Source organism: Apium graveolens, chromosome 1 (assembly GCF_009905375.1).
Source record: "Apium graveolens cultivar Ventura chromosome 1, ASM990537v1, whole genome shotgun sequence".
Classification (NCBI taxonomy): Eukaryota; Viridiplantae; Streptophyta; class Magnoliopsida; order Apiales; family Apiaceae; genus Apium; species Apium graveolens.
The window spans coordinates 22329573-22352479 of record NC_133647.1 but is presented as its reverse complement, the minus strand read 5'-3'; the positions used below and the strand labels follow the sequence as shown (position 1 = coordinate 22352479).

The 22907-nt window shown below is 34.4% G+C and overlaps 1 protein-coding gene across 2 annotated transcripts; it reads left to right on the top strand.

Moving 5' to 3' along the window:
• The first annotated feature begins 762 nt into the window (after nt 1–762).
• LOC141661692 (uncharacterized) lies at nt 763–18869 on the top strand. 2 transcript variants are annotated; one of them, XM_074468706.1, is made up of 14 exons: nt 796–895; nt 2216–2474; nt 8283–8503; nt 8584–8710; nt 11035–11162; nt 11241–11310; nt 11426–11528; nt 12851–12968; nt 13049–13130; nt 16007–16068; nt 17546–17618; nt 17702–17785; nt 17868–17948; nt 18586–18869. In XM_074468706.1, the coding sequence occupies exons 3-14, from the start codon at nt 8307–8309 to the stop codon at nt 18754–18756; spliced, it is 1296 nt and encodes a 431-aa protein (XP_074324807.1). In that variant the 5' UTR covers nt 796–895; nt 2216–2474; nt 8283–8306; the 3' UTR covers nt 18757–18869. The 2 variants fall into 2 exon arrangements, with proteins under 2 accessions (XP_074324801.1, XP_074324807.1); XM_074468700.1 differs by lacking the exon at nt 2216–2474 and having other exon boundaries at nt 763–895.
• Nucleotides 18870–22907: the final 4038 nt, after the last annotated feature.

The following is a 22907-nucleotide window of genomic DNA, read 5'->3' as shown; positions in this document are numbered from 1 at the left end:
TTCACCTTCCGTTCACCTTTCAGGTGAAAAACCACCATCGTAGATTTTGATTCCGGCGACGGATCTCAAATTTTTTTGTTACCAAATTTCTCCGTTAACAGTGTTGATTGCTTGAAATACTTATTTTCTTGGGATAATATTGCTATCGTCCGTTTCAGGATCAGTCCCGCCATTACTGTTTATTACCGACTAAATGATTTTTTCATCCGTACGTGATTACATAACCGCATCATTGTCGTTTGGATAATTTAAGCGATGCTCAACATCCATAACATTCTCATATCATAAATTAGAGATAGCTTCTTTTAATTATTCGATAAGTTTATTTATCTCACCAAATTCTTATTCATCATTTTCTTGTGGACTGAATCTTGCAATGCCGAAAATAATTTGTAATTGGGCTTGTTTTCACATCCATATTCAATAAAGTAATAAAATATTACTTTCTCGATAAATTAATAAAATATTATTATATCGATCAAGTAATAAATTTGATAAAATAATATTTTTTTCCCTATTCCGAAGGTATTACTTTAATGAGGTTTAACCGGATACATCTTAAAAAATTTCTAAAATTCTACATAACTGATCAAACCCCACTCATTCGATTCACAAATATGCACAAAATCTTATGCACCATTTAATTAATAAATATTCTTTTAAACTTTTCCCAAGAAATTTTATCCTAGAGTTGAAATGGTTCCATGAATAAATTTTGGAATTTTTTGGATTTTAATTTCACAGACCATTTTGGAATAAATTTGGGGTTTAACAAGAGCTCCAGCAAGACTGAACCCACATCCACTCAATGAATAAATAAAAAAACATTTTCTGTTCGGAAAAAAAAACACATACTCAAACACATTGTGGCGGTGTAAATTCACAGCAACCAATTGTAAGTTTTCTCCCTTACGTAAAACCCTAATATACACATTGTGTGCGTGTAATTAAACAGTTGCGCTTCTGATTGAGTATAATTATGTATGTATATGTGTGTGCTTATATGTACTTGTTTTGTTCTCTAACTAGTATAGTTGTTGAGTCCCTGTTAAGCCTAGAATGTGATTTTAATTTTGTAAATTTCGTAATTCTAATGTGATATAAGATTGGAATAGATTTCGTAAGCGAAAATAGATAAGATAAGGAATATATGAAATAAGAATAGGTTGTTACTGTGATATATACTTGGCTTTCGAAATTTTGATTTTTTAAATGTGATACTGTCCCAGCATTAATAGTTCCCTAGTGTTTTTGATATTCTTTGTTTCTGTTAGTTGATTCACTTTGAATCGAGTAGTGGAAAGTCCAAGTGTAGTCAATTATGAGAGTTCTGAGAAGTGAGAAGATAATTCAGGATCTCGACTTATTATAAACTTATACAATCTTCTTTATTTTGAATGATGTCAACTAGATGTCGAAGCCGCATAGGGTTCTTCTGGAACAAATAAATTGGGGACACAACATAATATATTGACACTATTTTATAGATAAGAATATGTAGCAAATTAACAATAACACTCGTATTAAACATGCTTTTGTAAGACCTGGAAAAATACACACTTTCTTTTTCCTCGGTTTTTTATTTATCTGAAGTTCATCCATACGTGGTCTTTCAGTTGATGAATGTATCCACATTGTTGTAAAAGGATCCAAAGCGGAATTTGTGTCTTGTCCATGTGCCACTCTCACATGTATGGTTGCCGAAGCTGAAAAGTCGTTTTAGAATAAAGGAAAAATTGTAGCATAGTAGCAATGTAATGGGAAGTTGGTCCACATTCTTACATAAGTTTGATAGTTTGCAGAGTGGGGTCTGTCCCAGAGTTAACAGTTCCATGGTACTTTGAAATTCTTTGATTCTGTTAGTTTATTCACTTTGAATCAAGTAGTGGAAAGTCAAAGTGTAGTCAATTATGAGAGTTCTGAGAAGTGAGAAAATATGAGAAGATGGCATACATGACTTGAAGAGATTTAGAAGAAATTGAACCTGTAAGTAAGGAAGAAATTTGATAGTAAGGAAGATATAAAACAAACTGCGCAGGCTACTACTAAGAGATTAAGAGGAAATTGAACCTCTTAGTTATGTTGCAAATTGACTACCTTGGTACCTATACATTGGCACTATAACATAGGTAACAAGAAAATATATATGAAGATTTCAAAATTGTCAGTTGCTAATGAACATCCATTATTCATGACCGTCTTCTTCATATTACAGCCTAGGAAGGAGCTGTGATGTATAAAAAGTAGATCCAGAAATTAGGCCGAGACTGGCCCATATACTTCCAGACAGGTGTAGTTAGTCGTGCAGGGGAATTGTTCAGTGTGGGTGGGCGGTGCAGGTGGATTTTATGAAACATTGAATCATTCTGATTTTCTCAGTGAAGTGATATGTATTTCTGACAACACAGAGCTTCAAAATCCAATTAATTACGTTCGGTACTTAACAAGGAAAAAATAACGGTTATCAGGCAGTGGTAAATATACATACCAATCAGTATCATGTTGCTGCTTATTTTAGAAGCTTCAAATTTAATTTGGCACTAAAATATATGTTAATAGAAAATTTGGAAATTAAAGAAAATGTAGGGCTATTCTTCTTATTATTCCATCCTGGATACTAAGACATGTATATATTGTCTGTTCTATATAGAAAAACAAGAAGAAATTATGGACAAACCCACTCATAATGCCAGATATTTATTTGTAATCATCTTAGATTCTTAACGTATCCATCTGATTTTCACGTCCCCGCACTTTTATTTTTCTATTAATTTAGGAATCTCTGATTCTTCTAATTACGAAGTATCCTTATATTTGTGTGATAGAGTGAAAGGTCCTTTGATAGGCGCCTGAGTTCTGGATCGAGTTACGGGACCTTTTACGGTGAAGTCTTGGTCGATTCTTTCCCTTAACGGGGTGTTATTCTTATTCTTCCTACCTCTCTGTATGTTTGCTTAAATGCAAAGAATAGGAAAATACTAAGAGCTTAGTTAGAGAGAGCTCACTGATCTCATTTGATATCTGATAAGGAATATTTTTCTCCCTTTTCTTATTTCTCAATGAACCTTTAAATACTTACAAGGACAAAGCTAATAATCAGTAGCTACTAGCAATAATTCTGCTTCTAACAAATAGCCTGAAAATCTGCATCAATTAGCAATAAATCTGCTACTTTTATGAAGCTAGAAATCTGTAATTAGCCCAACTAAAAATCTGCAATCAAACAGAATCTTCTCCCATAATTCTAGCTTGCTTGTTTTGACTGCGTCTCTTGTAATAATGACGAAAAGGAACCACCTGGACACTTTGTTGTTGACGAGGTGTATTACTTGTAACATTACTCCTTTCCTCCAAAAAGCGTTTGACCTCAGGAGCGAATGTTGGATATTGTTTCTCAATAATTTGAGCTGATTCCCATGATGCTTCAGAAGGAGATAAGCCATCCCAATGAATTAGAATATGATACTCTCCTGCAATAATCTTTTTGTCCAGTACAACTTTTGGGCTTGGCAGTACTTTCCCTTGGTGAATATCTGGATACGTAGGTGTTGTCTCATCAATAGATCCCTATAAAATTTTTTTAAACAGGAGACATGAAAAACTGGGTGTATTTGGACTACTTTAGGAAGTTGAAGACGATAAGCTACAGTCCCAATTTTTGCTTGTATGGTAAATGGGCCATAATATCGAGGAGAGAGTTTTTTGTTCCTGTTAGACGCTAGAGATAGTTGCCGATAAGGTTGTAACTTCAGCAACACCAGATCACTGACTTCAAAGTGCACTTCTCTGTGAGATTTATCATAGTTATTCTTCATGATATCTTGGGCTTGCAATAGTCTATCACGAATTCCCGATACAATCTGGTCTTGAGTTTTGAGTTCCTGCTTCACAGCCTCCACTCGACTTAGCCCAGAACAATAATTTAGAGGGCGAGGTGGCGCTCTCCCATAAATGACTTCAAAAGGAGTTGTTTTCAGAGAAGAATGGTAGCTAGTATTATAGCAATACTCAGCCCAAGAAATCCATTGCATCCACTTGCTGGGTTGATCACTGGTAAAACAACGAAAGTAGACTTCAATGGTGCGATTAACGACTTCTGTTTGCCCGTCACTCTGTGGGTGATAAGCTGAACTAAAAGTTAACTTTGTTCCACTCAATTTGAAGAGTTCTGTCCAAAAGGAGCTTGTAAAAATGATATCTCTATCACTTCACAATTGTTTCTGGCAGGCCATGTAACTTGAATATATGATCGAAAAACATTTTGCCACTGAGATTGCAGAATATGGGAGAGACATGGGAATAAAGTGCGCATACTTTGAAAAGGGATCCACCACAGCAAAACAGATTTCCCAAATGAAGGAGGCAAGGCATCAATGAAATCCATTGAAATATCATCCCATACTTGCAAGGGAACTTGCAAAGGTTGTAGCAAACCAGCTGGTTGTAAATGCTCAGATTTGTTCTTTTGACAAATTGCACAACACCTGATGAAATCTTGGATATTTTTCTTCATTCCAGACCAATAAAAGTCAGATGCTATGCGAAATAGACTCTTTTGGTATCCTTCGTGGCCATGGTTATGCAACGTTGAAATAACAACTTGGATGAGAGGGGAATTAGAATCCAAATATGCTCTCTTTTTGCAGAATATCAGTCCATTATCATATGACCATTGTGGTGGCAATTTTCCCAACTTGATATTGTTGATAATGGACTGCAATGTTTGGGAAGTTTCTACCTCCTCCATCAAGGCTTTGACAAGTTCCAGTTGTGGCCCAGAAATTGTTGCAATCAGTTCGAAATTGTCATCTCTTCATGACAAGGCATCTACCACTCGATTCTCCCGGCCTGCCTTATACTCCACTTGAAAATCGTAACCCAGGATTTTGCTTATCCAGTGTTGTTGAGGGGATGTACTGATTCGTTGATCAAGTAGATACTTGAGACTGAAATGATTTGTATGGATTATGAATTTTCTTCCCCATAAATAAGGTCTCCTATGCCGAATAGCTTGTGAAAGCGCAATGAGTTCCTTTTCATAAGCCGGGAGCTTGATGTGTCGTTGAACCATTGGTTTGCTGTAAAAGGCAATGGGTCTGCCTTCTTGTTGTAACACCGCCCCCATTCCATAATCAGAAGCATCACATTCAACAGAAAAGTCGTTTTCAAAATTGGGTAATGCCAATACCAGGGTCGTTGTCATGGCACGCTTTAAGTGTTCAAATGCAGCCATTGATTATCTAGTCCAAGTGAAGGAGTTCTTCCGCAACATATTGGTTAGAGGTGCTGCAATCAAGCCATAATTATGTACGAATTTTCTGTAGTAACCGGTTAGGCCGAGGAATCCTCTAAGAGCTCGAATAGTTGTTGGTTTAGGCCATTGAATCATAGCCCCAATCTTTTCAGCATCTGCCATCACTCCCTCTGCTGATATAATATTGCCAAGATAAGAGATCTTAGATTGAGCCAATGAGCATTTAGATTCCTTTAAAAACAACTCATTTTGTTGTAAGACAGAAAAAACCATTCGTAAATGGTTTAAATGGTCAGCCCATGTGCGGCTATAGACGATTATGTCGTTGAAGAAAACAAGAACAATCTTACGAAGATAAGGCTGGAATACTTCATTCATTAAAGCTTGGAATGTAGAGGGTGCGTTGGTAAGTTCAAATGGCAACACCAGAAACTCAAAATGCCCATGATGCATCCGAAATGCTGTTTTCTCCACATCAAGTAGGTGCATGCGAACTTGGTGGTATCCGGATTTTCAATCCAGCTTTGAGAAGTATGTTGAGCCATATAATTCTTCAAGAAGTTCATCAATGACCGGGATTGGGATTTTATCCTTGATTGTTTGAGCATTCAAGGCACGATAATCAACACAAAATCGCCACAAATTGTCCGCCTTCTTAACAAGCAAAACTGGAGATGAATAAGGAGAATTGTTTGGTCTGATTATTCCCTGTTTTAGCATCTCTTCGCACTGTACTTCAATTTCATCTTTCTGCATATGTGGGTAGTGGTAAGGTCTCACAACTACTGGGCCTGATTCGGGTTCCAGTGATATTCTGTGATCACATGCACGAGGAGGGGGTAGACTAACTGGTGTCTTAAATATGCCATGAAATTCTGAGCACAATTGCTTCAAATTCAGCTCTCGTTCCGCTTCTAATTTCATAGTTGAGAGAGATGGTTCTGATTTTTGAGCGGGATCCATAAGACCATGCAACTCTACTTGTTTACCGTTCCAAATAAATTTCATCTTCATTGTTGCAAAATCCCAACATATTGGCCCCAATGTCTTGAGCCAATTGACACCTAATACAACACCAAACCCACATAAACGAAGTAAAAATAAATCAAAAGAAATTTTTTGATTACCCACTTGTATTGGAAGCTTTCTGCAAAATCCCAGGCTATTCAATTTCTCTCCATTTGCTACCATGACTCGAAGGTTATCCTTGGGTTCAACTTTGATTTGAAGCTGATGCATTAGAGATTCGTCCACAAAACTATGAGTAGATCCTAAATCAATGAGGACTACCATGGGGTGCCCATTTATGCTTCCCTCTACTTGCATCGTCTGATTGTTCAATGTTCCTGAAATTGCGTGGAATGAGATTTTTGGGTCAGTTTCTGGTACACCTTCCTCGTCAAAACCTTCTAACCAAAACAACCGTTTACACTTGTGTCCAACTTCATATTATTCATCACAGTTAAAACACAATCCTTTAGACCTGCGTTCCTCCATTTCTACTCGCGAGAGCCTTTTAATAAAAGGAGTTTTAGGACCTCCTGCACCAGAAAAAGTGCCATGACTTTTACGAGGTTGGGTAACATCTTCCTTCCCCTTTCCAGTACGCCGCTCATAAAGTCGGGCCAGGCTCATGGCTTGGTCAAATCTGGTGGGTTGTGAAGCTCCACTTCAACTGTTATGGCTTCCCTCAAACCGCTAATGAATATCTCTTTCTCCTGTTCAGTGGTCAAAGATGTGGTTTGCGCAGAAAGTCTTTCAAATTGCCTCTGATATGCCTCAACTGTTTCTGTCTGTTTTAATTTAGATAGCTCTCCCAGTTTACTGCTTCTGATTGGAGGCCCAAACCTCAAGTGACATTGGTTCTTGAAATCATCCGAAGATATATTTGGTCGATCTCTTTTTAGCTTCAGATACCACAATTGTGCATCTCCTTCAAGGTGGAACGAAGCCAACACTACCTTGTCCTCTTCTATAGTCCTCTGATGGTGAAAGAAGTTATCGCAGCAACTTAGCCACACCAACGGATCAACAGTGCCATCATAACGAGGAAAATCTAGTTTTGTATATTTAGGAACGAAGTTGTTTCCATTTGTGTTGGTCTTGTCAGATTGATTTTTGGGTTCTCGAGGTGTTCGTTGGGAGCTTCCTCCAGTTGATTCTCGGTCATGTCCACGAGAATGCACGGTCTTCGCAAGTTGTTCCAATTGAGCAGTCATGTGCTGATGTCTTGCTTGGTTGGTTGCTTGCTCTGATTTGTTGACATTAAGGAATTCCTCAAATTGTTGTTGCAAAGTGCGCTGTTCCCCCATAACTACTGGCTCTGGTACCAATTTGATAGGCACCCGAGTTCTGGATCGAGTTACGGGACCTTTTACAGTGAAGTCTTGGTCGATTCTTTCCCTTAAGGGGGTGTTATTCTTATTCTTCCTACCTCTCCCTATGTTTGCTTAATTGCAAAGAATAGGAAAATACTGAGAGCTCAGTTAGAGAGAGAGCTCACTGATCTCATTTTATATTTGATAAGGAATATTTTTCTCCCTTTTCTTATTTCTCAATGAACCTTTAAATACTTACAAGGACAAAGCTAATAATCAGCAGCTACTAGCAATAATTCTGCTTCTAACAAATAGCCTGAAAATCTGCATCAATTAGCAATAAATCTGCTACTTTTATGAAGCTAGAAATCTGTAATTAGCCCAACTAAAAATCTGTAATCAAACAGAATCTTCTCCCATAATTCTAGCTTGCTTGTTTTGACTGCGTCTCTTGTAATAATGACGACGAAAAGGAACCACCTGGACACTTTGTTGTTGACCAGGTGTATTACTTGTAACATCCTTCCTGGACTTGAGGGTTCTGATACTAAGTTTAGCAGACTATATGCATTTAATCCATCTCTTTCTAGTTAGGATGCTAAATAATCATTCTGATGCATGCATGCTTGCATTAGAAATAAGTCTTGAAGAAAGTGCAAAGTGATATCCTTCTGTTGTGTCTAATGAAATAATTTTCTTAAATTGTTTAGGTGAACTAAAAAATATACTGCTGTATGATGAGAGGAATGGCATCTCCAGGACATATTCTGTCGGTTTCTTGTTCTCCTGTTTTCTCAGTTATCCTTGGGAGAAGAGGAAGATTTTTGCAAAATTCTATTTGTATAACTAGATCACAGAGACTGTGCACTTACTTTCAGAAGCATGATCAACATACACTACCTGTTCAACAGCATCTTTCTCCTTTGTTCAGGTTGGGATCTTGAGGATTACCTTTGCAAAGAAGCTTAATAATTCTTTATCTGTACTTATTTCCAGTTGCTTGATTCTTAGTGTTGCTCCAATGATGGATTGGACGGATAATCATTATAGGACTCTGGCTCGTCTTATTTCAAAACATGCATGGCTATATACTGAAATGGTAGCTGCAGAAACGATAGTTCATCAAACTGAAAATTTGGTAAGTGATGCTTCTTTCCTCATCTATTAAAGAAAAATATATGTATATCAAAATAGGCGACGACGAAATACACAAACTACAAACATCTGTTGTAAGACCATAACGCGTGGCTTTATTTTTGTAGACAAACATGAGCTTAACGAAGTTTCGTATGAACTAAGCCTTTTTTGCAATGTTGATTCTAAATCAAATTTAACACCAGTTATACTTATAAAATCCAGGGTGGTGCCTCACAAGTTTTGTACCTTAGACAGTTTTTAATAGGTTTGTGATGCTGAATATGTTTCTTATCTAGTGTGTACCTTGCGAGTTGTGACCTTTTTTCTTTTTAGAAGGGTTTCAACTGTCTATACTTTAAGTTGTATTGGAAATATATATTTCTGTGTCATTATGGTGTTATACTGTCATTACTTTATTCTTTTTATAATTTTTGGCAGGTTGAGTCAGTAAAATGACCATTGAGCCACTGATCAGTGTAATTATTTATGTAATATGTAATATATAATTCTGAAGGAGTCAAATTTAATTTTGCTCATCTACTATAAACGATTATATATGCATGCAGGAATTAACATGTGGTTTAGACATCATCAGTAGGCAGTGGCGGAGCCAGCATGTAATACACAAGGGGGCACTTTCCAAAATTTTAACATAAGCACTACAAAATATATATCTGGAAAAGTTTTGTTCCTTTTAGTCTTGATAACTGAATATAACTAAACATATAAAACTGAAAATAAGGATGCAAGTGAAGTTCTGGGGGCACATACTGGTATCTTGCGTACTGATGTTATCAAATTTGTGTATCCTGAATAAATAAATATCGTTTTTAAAAAAGCTCATGGGGGCACATGCACCCCAATGCTCCCATGTGGCTCCGCCTCTGTCAGTAGGTATCATTATATACTTAATAATTAATTGCATTTTACACTTTAAAACTTTCGTTCAAAAATGACTTTATACCCGAACTTTGTGATAAACAAGTTGCTACCCTTAACTTTCAAATCTCACACCAATCTCCACCCCTTTGACCACTTTCAGTTATATTTGACCGTTAGCTTTAATTTCATGAAGGGTAAAACAGGATTTCTTGCTAAATAGTATTTTTCAAATTATATTAAAAATGTAAGTTAATTTTAACACTCTTAAAATTTTAATTTTCTAGATTATATTTATAATTTGAATTTCATTTTTACTAATTATTAATTAGAATTTTTTTAATTTTACTAATATGGAATTTCAAACAAATTTTAACGTCAATTTTGATTATTAATTTAATTTTACAAACTTCGTTTCATTAATTATTTTAGTTTGAAGTTATCAATATTTTACTTTGCATTAATGAGAAATTTTAATTAACATAAATAATATATTAATATAAGTATTTTACCTGCTAAAAAGATTCTGGATATAAAACTATTAATTTTATGCAAACATTTCTATTCTGCCCCTCAAATTTTAACGGGGTAATAGTCAGTAATAAAGAAAAATCGTCAAGGGTTGCATATTGCATTCAAATTGGAAGTTAAGGGTAGGAACCTGATTTTCGCTAAATTCTTGTATATAACTGTTTTTGAACGAAACTTGGAGGGTGCAAAATGCAATTACCTCTATACTTCAAGTAATTAAAAAATTTGTAGAACCCCAAATTACATTGTAGCCACTAAAAGTCGCAACCTGTGCAAACCCTTAATGTATAACCCAGATGTATAGGGGTATGTAGCTTAACGTCCCACACATTATCATTATATATTTCAAACGATTATGATGTAGATGTTATTTCAGAAATTGATCAGTGTTATTTCAAAAATCTAGTGGAATAGACCAGGTTTCGATCAGTGTTTGTGTTATTAGATCAATTGTATTGCCACTTTCCCTTAAGTGGTTAAAAAGTTGAGTTATCTCTTGATTTTGTTAGAACCCTTGATTTTGTTAGAAGGAACATGTCGGCGTGGGTTAATGCAATGTCTATTCTCCGTTATGCCTCTAAAACCTTGGGTGGGAAGGTCTTACAATTCAGTAGTCAAGTTACGATTCTGGCAGATCTAACTTAAAAAGAACAACAGTGGCATTATGCTAGGATTGTAAAATTTAGAGACAAATTGGCAGAACACATCGGATAATCTGGTAGCTAGATTATCAATCACTCTGCATTTAAAATGTCTCAAATACATTGACTTGAGCGTGTATAGGAATTCAAAAACTTGCAGCCACCTTAGGTACATTTAATATGAGTATTAAGTTGCATTTATGAGCTCTTGACCAGAACATCTGATATCTAATTTTGTAGGGCTTTTTGACTTTAAATTTATTGCGAATTACAGGATAGGTTCTTGGCATATAGACCAGAGCAACACCCGATAGTGCTTCAAATTGGAGGAAATAAGCTGGATAGACTTGCAAGAGCAACGGAACTTGCAAGCCCCTATGGATATGATGAAATTAATCTTAAGTTTGTGCCTCTCACTTCTGACTTTATCTTGCATTTTGTTTTTGCTAAAATCTGTAAACTAAAGATTTTCCTCTACAGTTGTGGATGCCCTAGCTCCAAGGTAGCCGGACATGGATGTTTTGGTGTCAGTCTAATGCTTGAGCCGAAGGTTAAGATAAATTTCTTTAATATTTTGTCACTTTTTTTCAAATGATTTTTTTTTCTTTTTCCTTTATTTTTTGTCAATGCACTCTCATACAGAAGTTTGGTTTTGACAAGGAAAGTTGGTTGCTGAGGCAATGTCAGTGATTGCTGCCAACTGTGATGTTCCTGTCAGTGTCAAATGCCGGATCGGTGTTGATGATCATGATTCATATAATGAACTCTGTAAGTTTCTTTTTCTTTCCTCATTTTCTGTCAAATCAGTTTCAGTTGACGTACTCAATGTGTGAATTTCCACCTGTTTCATAAGAAATTTGCAGTTATAGATGGTAATATATACACTGGGTCTCTGCCATAGTTTATTCTACATTCTGTTTCCATAAGATGGATACTCAGACTTTCACCACGTGCAACTTTTAAAATATTTCTGCACCTCTTGCTTGTTGAAGTGCACATATGAAACCTGTGAAAGTGACGCTAGATATATGCTAACTTATTCTTGTTACTACTAAACATTATAAGTTCAGTACTTAAATATTATCCGTGAAACAGTGCAGATATGAAAGCTACTGTTGGGTATAAAGGTTTATCACCAATGGTTAATAAACAAATTCAAATTCTCTGATTCTCCTTGTGTTGAATAAAAGTATCCATTTACGTTTTCATATTATAGTCACAAACCCTTTCAGTCTTTCTGAATATTGACGGTGACTGCTACCGCCTACCAGAAATTCAGAAGTCAACTAAATTTAACTTTTCTGATTAGAAGTAATTTATTGGGTACTGACTAGCCCCTTTGAATTCCTTGCAAGTCCTACTGGGTTCTCCTACCCCCAGACTGACAAACTGAAGAATTTTCGACATGTATGCCATTACCACTACCTGTGTTGTCAGAATGTTCATTTTTATGTGCGTCTAGATGCAAGCACTAGTTTGCTTATGTGCAGCGGTGGGCAAAATGATTTTTTTTTTCAAATAAAAAAGGAAATAGAAGCTAATAACTTGTGCTACATTATCCAATTATTCATTTCAATAAGAATAACGTTGATGTTTGATCTACCATTATGAAGTTCGTTTCATGGTTTGCTTTGGAGGTGAACATAAATCTTTAAAATAGAGAAAGGTCATTTAGATTATATGGCCGAAGAGGCGCATAGTTGTCTGGCAGCTGCCATTTTCTATAAAATTTTAGGGTCTTCAATGTAAGCTGCAATGCCAAATTTATGGTCCAGTTTCTCATCAATGGATATATTCAGGTTATGCTAATTGAAATCTTTAAATAATTCTACTTAAAAGATAAATTTCAGTTTAGTTTACAGAACCTAACAAGAAATAGATAGAATCTGATCCGGAAATTGTCGATGGTTACATGAAAATAGATATCCCAAAATTTTTAAAGCAAACTTAAGCAGAATCTTGTGAGTCTTTTATTCTTCTGACATGATAGATCTACCAAGAATTATTCTGGTTGTATTTCTTGCTGGGGCATTCCAAGATTCAGATGGGCCAAGCTGCTTATGTTGTCATCTCTTTTGATTTCTTGTCAGGTGATTTTGTTTCTGAGGTGTCTTCAAAATCGCCAACTAAGCATTTCATTATACACTCTCGAAAGGCATTGCTGAATGGAATCAGTCCTGCTGATAACAGAAAAATTCCACCCTTAAAGTATGTTTTAAGATTGTGAAGCATCTGTTCTTAACATCTCTTTTTCTGTGCTGGATAATACTTGGATAATTATGATGCAGATATGAATTCTACTATGCCCTATTGCGTGATTTTCCAGACCTAATGTTCACAATTAATGGAGGCATCAAAAGTATTGATGAGGTAACTGTCAGTTGCGTCTTCCATAATTAGTGTCGCTTTAATCTATATATAATAACAAAACCACAGAATTTCGTGTAGCCTTCTGGAATATTTCGTTGAATCTATTTTGTAACTTTATAACCGATGTCCATATTTACCTTGCTTTTTGCACCATATGTTCATCCACCATTTTTTTTATTGTTTTTTCGTTCTTTAAAAGAGGTTGAGTTATCTGCGATAGAATTCGTGACCATTTCTCATTGAGAATGACTTAATAAGATGATGATATGGATTACTTAGTAAAGATAAGGACTTATAATTTATTAGTAGAGAGAGCATTTGATAGTAGTGGAGGATTCTAATTTATTAATTTCTCCATGATAAAATCATGGAGGATGTTACCCCTTCATGACAAAAGCCCTCATATTTGGCACCCTTTACTTCGCAAAAATAAATGTACATATTTAATATGCTGTCATATCTGTACACTTAAAATGATCTGGTCGATATGTATATACAATACATATTTTAGTGCAAGGGCCAAGATAGAAAAAGGTTTTATTACTTTCACGGTGCGAAAAAGCTACTACTTTTTTTGTTTTTCCATGAATTCCAGAAATTATTTAGTTTTTTTTTTGTTTTTTACTGGTGATAGATATATTGTTGTCCAGTAAATGTCATTTCTATGGACGAACGGGTGCGAAAGAAATAGGCCCGACTATCTATATAATTAGGTATTTAAACTTACAAATTATACATTCTATCATATACGGTTAATCTTGCTATATTACAAATATGTTTGAGAAATAATTTTTATTTTGCACCTCCATTTTTACGCTTCAAAAAATTGGGATGAATTTTAATATTTTTTAATAAATAATTAAACATCTAAGTTTAAAAGCAAAAAAAGTTTGTGTAAGATTATATGACTTATGATTTTTTATTGGCATTACTTTTGTATACGTTTTGCTCTCTTTTTTATTTGCTTATATTGGTTTAAAAGAGCTCTTGCCTTATGAAACGATTCATGACACTCTCCCCAGCTGTTTCTATAGGCTGACCTTGAATTTGTTGTATAATGGTCCCTAAATTAAGAAACAGGTATTTATCACCTACTTGTTAAGAGTTCAGGAGGGGGAAGGGACATATAGGCCTCCATGCATATACTAATGGCACGACATTGACATTGCTTAAACTCAGTAGCTTCAGTGACATTCACGTAGGCCTCCATGCATATATTGATGGTACGACATTGATGTTGCTATACATCAGGAGCTTCAGTGACATTGTACTTTCTGAAGAGTGTAAGGTTAAAGAGTCTACTCTGTTAGGAGGAAAAACACACACATTCGAGATTCAATTCTACCAATACAGAGTACGCACACAAACACACAACAATATATTTGACGTGGAAAACCCACTTCCCAACTTGTATTATTAATTAAAACAATTATCAATAATACATCAATACATAACAACTCAATGGTGTCCCAAACTGATACTTGAGCCAACCAATGCTCAAGCATCTCTCACACTATACCTAAGACGACTACATCTCTTAAGCATACATCAAAACAATAACATGACTATGTATATATAGCCATCACAAACTTAGGCAACAAGATATACCTAATCTGATTACAATAATAATTGTCTGCCCATACAATTATTATCCATTCCCATTATGATAATAATTGTCAACACATACAATTATTACTCAATCCCATTATAATAATAATTGTCAACAAATACAATTATTACCCAATCCAATTATGTCTTATATCACCAAGCCCATATCACATATTGGATTTAACCCCAACATACTCGTGAGTAAGCGACACATGTGGGTGGGTTGGAAATGGGCTTTATACTCATAGGGGAAGTTTAGCAATCATTTATTGAAATGAACTTCTTAAAATAGAACTGAGATGATGGATGAATCTTAAAAAAGATGACTTACATATTAATCAAAAAACACACTCCCTTGTTCGAATGAAAATCTCTATGTAGATGTTTTTCATCACACCTAGTGCATTTATCTTGGTTCCCCTTATTTTTTAAGTTGATCGTATATGTCATCTTTCCTAAAATGTCTTCCTTGAGTTGATGTCCCGCCTAATAGTGCAAGTCTTTCTATTTTAGTTGTCAATTATCGTTCCTGACTCCACCACCCGAGTCCTCTCAATCACAAAGGCCTTGTTAAGCACTGTCTCATATGTTTGAAGTTCAAAGGTTGCCGCCACTGCTTGTCTTACTCCAACATGACATTTATAGCCGCTGCACAGTGTTTAGAAACTTAGCGTTTGAAGCCTTTATAAGAACAAATCAACGAATAATGTGTGCCCAAATTGATAGCTCTTTTGGACTGGCCTGTGTGGGGGTTGTTGGGGCCAGCATGCATTCAGTTGTAAGCTTGGGTTATTATAAATTGTATCAGGCCGGGGCGACAGTTCAATACACTGTGCGGGTCCGTAAGTTTGTTTGTGGGTTCGACGAGGTTGTCGACCTAATGAAGTTGGGTGTTTGTAACATCACTAAATACCAAAGTTGTTAGCTCTTATGGACTGACATGTAGTGTGTTGTTGGGCCCATTATGCATTCGGTTGTGGGCGTGAGCTATTATTTTATAGGTAACTGATAGTTATAAATATGATTATAGCGTTTGAAATTATTGGTTCAAAGAAGTAGTGGGGTAGTTCTCCCTGCCTTATCTTTCTCGTTTCATTCTTTTGGTGCTTTTAGCCCTTTTAAGCTCCCAATTTGAAACTTGTCATTCTATTTACTAGTAAATTGTTTATTTCATGTTCTTAATAGATGTATTTCACACCATCCTTGCCTGTTTTTTATTAGAGTAATATATCCCTTTGAGCTGCTTTTAATCTTAAACTAGTCTACAGGTAAATGCAGCACGGAGAGAAGGAGCTCATGGAGTTATGGTCGGACGTGCAGCCTATAATACGTATGGAATTTGTTTAGCTGAAGTATATATTATGCTATTAACTTCATATGTTTTAAATTATATAATAAGTAATGAATTATTTTGCGCTTTAGCTGTTTTCCTGCAGTGTGCACATTTGTTGAGCTTGTTAAATCAATTTTCTCTCTTGCCCTTTTTCTCCCTCTTAATTACTCTAAAAGGTCTGTTTTAGCAATTTTTGAGAGGCTTCTTTTTTCCGGTTCCGAAACAACTTGGGCGAAATAGGGTTCTACCGGGAAACCATGGGTTTTTGAGTTTTCTCCTTGGAGCATCAATTTTTGTATAAACCTTGATAGTTGTATGTTGTGCTTGTGTGGATTTTTTCGGTTCAGGACAGATGGACATGCTATGTTCTTTTGTGATATTTCTTTAGATCTCTACTGAGAGAGCCTGACCTTCTAAAGTAAACCAAACATACCTAATGCATGTCGCTCTTAAAGCAAAGTCTGGGTCTGGGGAGGGTAACTTGTACGTGAACTTACCTCATCTGATTGGTTTTGTCACAACATATATATCTATATTGGTATTTAAAGTTTCTATACAAGATGAATAAATGGGGAGTATATATTATGATATGCTACACTAATTATATGTTAACATTTTTATCCTTTTCTTTTTCTTATAGCAGATGATTTCTCCTTCTCTTCAATTCTCATTTTTAATCAAATTTCACAATGTTTAACCAAGAAAAAGAAAATAACTTCTTTTATGCATTTTAATCTCTAATGCACTTTAAAGTTTCTGTATTGGTCCTATTGGATGAATAGTTTGTCCTAGTTTTCATATATATGTTGGTGCAAAACAAGTATCACATGCTCTTAGTCAGCCATACAATATCACTTTGTTTCTCTGGTGGACTTCTATATGACCATGGTTTATCTTTTTGCTTTTGCATATTATGCAGTTGACCACCATGCTAAAGTTTCAGTTTAAGTTTGCCACAAAAGTATTAAAGAAACCTGTAACTTGTTACTTTTTTCTGGTTACTATGAGAAACTTGTAACATGACCTAGATATACATATTACTTATACAGATATAGTCGCCTTTTCTCCTTCTTTCGTTATCCCCTTTTTATTTACGAATATTATCATTGTATATTACTCCCTCTGTCCCAAATCTTGTATTACTTTTTGTCGTCAAACTGACCGAACGAACATTTACGGATGATCCTTGTAATTTACGAAATCGGAAAAATATATATTAAGAGTAGATTAAATGTACTTTCTAATGATATAACTTTTATTAAATTTTTATTTATATTATATATGAACTATTTGGTTAAAATTTGCAATTTGACCGTAAAATGTCAAACAAGAAAAAAGATTTGCGACGGAGGAAGTATTTAGTTTTCTTAATCATATTTTATTTATTTTTCTTTAAGCATTTCAATGACATGCAGTTGGTAGATGTTTTCGGAGTCGTGATATCAGCCTCTTTTTTATTCTTAAATCTGCACAGCCCTTGGCATGCTCTAGGACTTGTTGATACTGCAGTATATGGGGCACCTCATAGCGGTCTTACGCGTCGTCAGGTTTGTAGAATAGTAGTTCAGTTGTTCTCTTTGTATCCTTGGTATTCGTTGTAAATACTTGCATTGTCCTAATTTTGATGTAGGTACTTGAGCAGTACCAGGAGTATGGTGATTCAGTTCTTGGGAAACAGGGTAATAATAGACCGAATATTCGAGATATAGTTAAGGTAAGGGTAACATGTGTCTGATGAGATCTTCGGTTCACTTCACTGTCAAAATTGATGTTGTGAGTGTGTTCGATTGCTGCAGCCTACACTTGGCCTTTTCCATTCAGCACCAGGGAATGGTTTGTGGAAGCGCAAAGCTGACGTGGCCTTACGACGCTGCAAGGTACGTGCTCATTAGGAGTTTGATGTACCTTGTTTAAATGTATCATGCGGTGAACTCCTTTAACTGAACTCGTGAAAAGTTTAGGTCAACAAAAACCATCCTTCTGCTTAGAGTTTCTAGTAGTTTATTACTAATTTTTATTGGATGCAAGTGTGGATACAGATACTGGATTCTTAGTTTTAAGAATTTAGGATTCTTGGTATGGACACGAAATTGGACATGGGTGCGGGAAATTGGCATGTATATTTAACACCTAAAAATATGTATACTCTTCATTTTTTGTGCTCTCTAAAGTTGACATGGCTTTATTGTACATGTATGGAGTAAACTCAAGTCCCCTACCAACACTCATGTGGTAGGTAGCATGTCCTACTTGGGTATGATGGAAACACTGAAGAGTCTGAGTAATGGCAACAAAGTTCCTAGATTATGTTTCTGATCTTTTAGAAGTGAGTCATAGCTTTGGTGGTTATTTGGGTAACCTTCTGATTGATGGACGACTATATGTAATACTTATTCGATCCTTCTATCCGCCCTCGCGTTAACTTCAGTTAGTATGTTCCAACCTTGCAGAAACCAGAAAACTTGTTACCTTATCGCAATGCTGAATTTTATTATATTGGTTTTTATCTTGCAGACGGTGAAATCATTTTTCGAGGAGACCCTGGATGCTATTCCTGATTGGGTTCTGGATGAAACTCTCGAGGAGAAACCTTCAAGCAGTGTAGAGACTTTTGCCAACTCCAAGACATTGCTACCTCCTCCATATACTTACACAGAGAGTGAACAGATTGTACTCTGTGCTTAGTTTCTGTGTAGCTTTTTAGCTTTTCGTATGTATAGACATTAGAGACGCACATAAACAGTCCTCTCATTTTTGTCATTAGACGCTTATTTAATGAATACCACATATTTAATGAATACCACATATACTAACCCATGTACTGATATTCTGAACCTGTTGTCCTTGATTAGTTTCGGAGCGTGACCTAAGGAGGGATTTTACTCGGAAATAAAACAATCCATGTGTTACAAAGAAATTTGAACTTTTTTGTGAAATAGAAGGCAACCAGCATGATAGCACATTAGCACTGACCATATTTAATTCATTTTCCAGATTGGGGGATCGCTTAGCTATATCTGATAACCCTAAAGAGTGAAGACACAAAAATATATAAATCATAAAACATATTTTTATAATTTCTTTATAATCCATAACAATTTTAACATGACAGTTATTTCTATATATTTAAGCATCCTAACATATTAATCGCATACCAAATAAACAAAACCATTTAAACAATTATAAAGTTGATGAATCAAGAACAGCTCAGCGGAGTCCCTGGTGAATGTTATGCCCCTATTTTGACTTCCCCGTCATCTGGGGTTTTGCAATTTCAGGCATCTCAACGGACTATCTACCGTTCCTTACTTCTTCATCTTTATAATTATTATAATAGTAGATGTTTATTGGGTACTTGATTTGTATGAGATTCAGCTTAAATATATATATAAACTGTATGTTATCTTGTTATAGATTGCAGATGTGAGGTTTTTAGCTAGCCATTAGTGTATAAAGAAAAGAAATTTGTATAAGAAAACTCAGAGAGAAAATAACTAAGCAAGTGATAGATTTTTTAAACTGATAAAAAACACTGATACTTCTTTTGTTACAATTCTCCTCTTTTATAGAGGTAGAGATTTCTATTACATGATATCCTTTTCCGACATAATATTCTTTCTCTTTCCTTCTTTTTCTTTCATCCCTTCCTTTTTCTTTTCTTCTGTTTTCTTTTTCCACTTTTCTAACTTTTTCTTCTGTCAACTTATTCAACTTTTGCAACTTTTTCTTCTGTCGTCTTTTTCAACTTTGCAATTTTTTCTTCTGTCCTGCTTTCTCTTTTGTCCATTTCTTCTGAATTATTCTGCCTTCTTTTTCAACTTTGCAACTTTTCTTCTATGCTTTTATTCCTCCTACTTTCTCTTTTTATTTCGTCCACTCCTTTTGATGCATTCTGTCTTTTGTCTGGAATTCCATAATTTTTGGCTGTTTTTACAGTCACCAATTTTCATTGGCCGTAGAATCATATATTACAGTCACCAATTTTCATTGGGTCGTAGAATCATATATTACAGTCACCAATTTTCATTGGGCCGTAGAATCATATATTACAGTCACCAATTTTCATTGGGTAGTAGAATCATATATTACAGTCACCAATTTTTATTGGGCCGTAGAATCATATATTACAGTCACCAATTTTCATTGGGCCGTAAAATCATATATTACAGTCACCAATTTTCATTGAGCCGTAAAAATATTTTCTAATATGTTATGGTCACCAAACTTTGTTTGGGCCATAAATTACTTTAATATTACATGTTGAAATAACAGGAATTATTACAATCTTATTCGAAAGGATTAGAACATGCTCCTTCCTTTACTAAGAGTTTTAAAACTACTATAGTCTTCTTTCTTTGTTTAGTAATAATATCCTTGAAAAACTCCTTGATTTTTGGTGCATGATTGTAATTTCCACTTGTTATCCTGTTATGCATACCTGCTAAATCACTGGTATCTGTTTTCAAAACATCATTATTATAATATAATGTTAGTATTTCTTCTACGTCTCCTTTCATACTTGTTCCTAATACACATGCCTTCCTCCCTTTTATAAGATCTTCAAGTTTGGATTTTAGAACTGATAATCCAATTGCTCTTTTATTTGACATTCATTCTTGAAATCCTTCTATTGTGCATGACATAGGAGACTTGAGACTAGTATTATCGCCTTCTATAGTAGTATTTCTACCATACTTGAATATCTGACATATTATTATTGGTTTTCCTACAAAGTCGGTACAAACATCAAATACCTGTACTCCATATATTCCTCCTGGTCCATATGATTGCATCATTGCACCAACGCTTTCAACTATTAGTGGTGGAAGTTTTGATATGCTTCTTAATATTTCATCAACCATGATTTTATCAATAAATTCCAACATTAATAAGCTTTCTACCACTTTAGGATCAACGTCTTCTTTGCAGATATACCTTGGATATTTATTAAACTTTCCAGTTCTGATGATGGTATTAATGGACTTGTAGTCATAAAATTTTGTTATCTTTTCAAAGGCTTATATATACTCTTTTGGATATTTAATTATGTCTGATATAAAAACTTGAGGTTTTGGTTGTTCTGGTTTGGATATTTCTGTTTGGGTAAGGGTTGATATTGTAGGAGTTGTAGTTAGTCTTGATACAAAAGTTTGGGGTGTAATATTTTTGGTAAGCTTTATAGCTCCTTCAAAATTTTTTATAAGGTTATTAACTTCTTGGGTCAAGATTGCAATTTGTTCATTCTTCCTCTTGATTTCTTCTAGTATCATTTCCATCGGTTGAATATTCTTGTTATCCCTGCCCATTTTCTCTACTAAGAAAATCTGCAAGAACATTTTTAGTACTTGATATATTTTTAATAATAAAATCATAACAACTAAAGAATGCTTGTCAATTTTTTCTCTTATTTAATTCTGGTAAAGGGTCAGTTTTATTGAATATAAATGATCTTACTTGAGTGTTATCTGTTCTTACAACAAATTTTACATGTAGTAAATGATAATGAAATCTTTTAATTTCTAATTTTACCGCTAAAAATTCCTTTTCATTAATATGATAATTCTTTTCATTGGGTTTCCAAGTTCCAGCTGCATATCCACATATTAAAGGGTTTTCTTTATCAATATCGTCTTTTTCAAAAGCTAATAATACTGCTCCCCATCCTATATCACTAGCATCTGTAAATAATTCTAATTGATCAGTATCTTTGGGTAATCGTAGTTTAGGTAAATTTTCTACCTTTGTTTTTAATATTCTTATTGCATTGGTATGATCTTCCTTCCACTCAAAAGTTTTATTTTTCTTTATTAAATCTTGTAGTGGTTTTCTTAATTTTGGTAAGTCTTTTATATAATCTGAAGCGTAATTTACTATTCCTAAGAATTGTTGAACTTCTTTTTTATTTTCTAAAGTTTGTTTAAAATTCTTTATTTTTGTTGATTTATGTTCTTGTAATTGAATTCCTTTAGAATCTATAATATATCCTAAATATTCTATTTTATGTTTAAATATTTCTGATTTCTTTTCTAATAATAGGATTCCATGTTTTCTAATAGTCTGAATAAATATATCTAGATGTTTTGAATGATCTATTAAATTGTCACTAAATATTAATATATCATCTATATATACTAGAATAAAATCATTCATTTCTCTAAATATTTTATCCATTCTTCTTTGAAATATTTGTGGGGCTATTCTTAATCCAAATGGTAGTACTATCCATTCATAATGTCCTTGTGGTACGCTAAATGCTGTTAAACATCTAGATTCCTTAGTTAATTTTATTTGCTAGTATCCGCTTTTACAATCAAATTTACTAAACCATTTTTTATTACTTGTTTGGTTTATTAGATTTCTTTTATATGGTAGGAAATATCCATCAAATATAGTCTTTTTATTTAGTTCTCGATAATCTATTACCATTCTAGTTTTTCCTCTTTTTACTTCATTATGATTTCTTACTAAAAACGCAGGGCTACTATGTGGACTTTTACTTTCTTGTATTAGTTCCAAATTTAATAATTCTTTTATTTGAACTTCTAACTCCTTTTGATCTGTTGAACTATATCTTATTGGTCTGTTTCTAATTATATCATTAGGATTTATCAGTTTTATTTCAGTGTATATTTTTTCTTTTTTCCATAGTTTCATTGGATGTTCTCCAAAATTTATTTCTAAGGCTTTCAAATGTTTTTGTTTTAATAGTTCTAAATTAGTTTTTCTTTCTACTTTAATATTACTTATTTCTATTAATTTTGCAGGTACTATTCTTTTTAATACTATCCATTTTTCGCAAGGTGTTAACAAACTTATCCTATCTTGTTTTATTATTT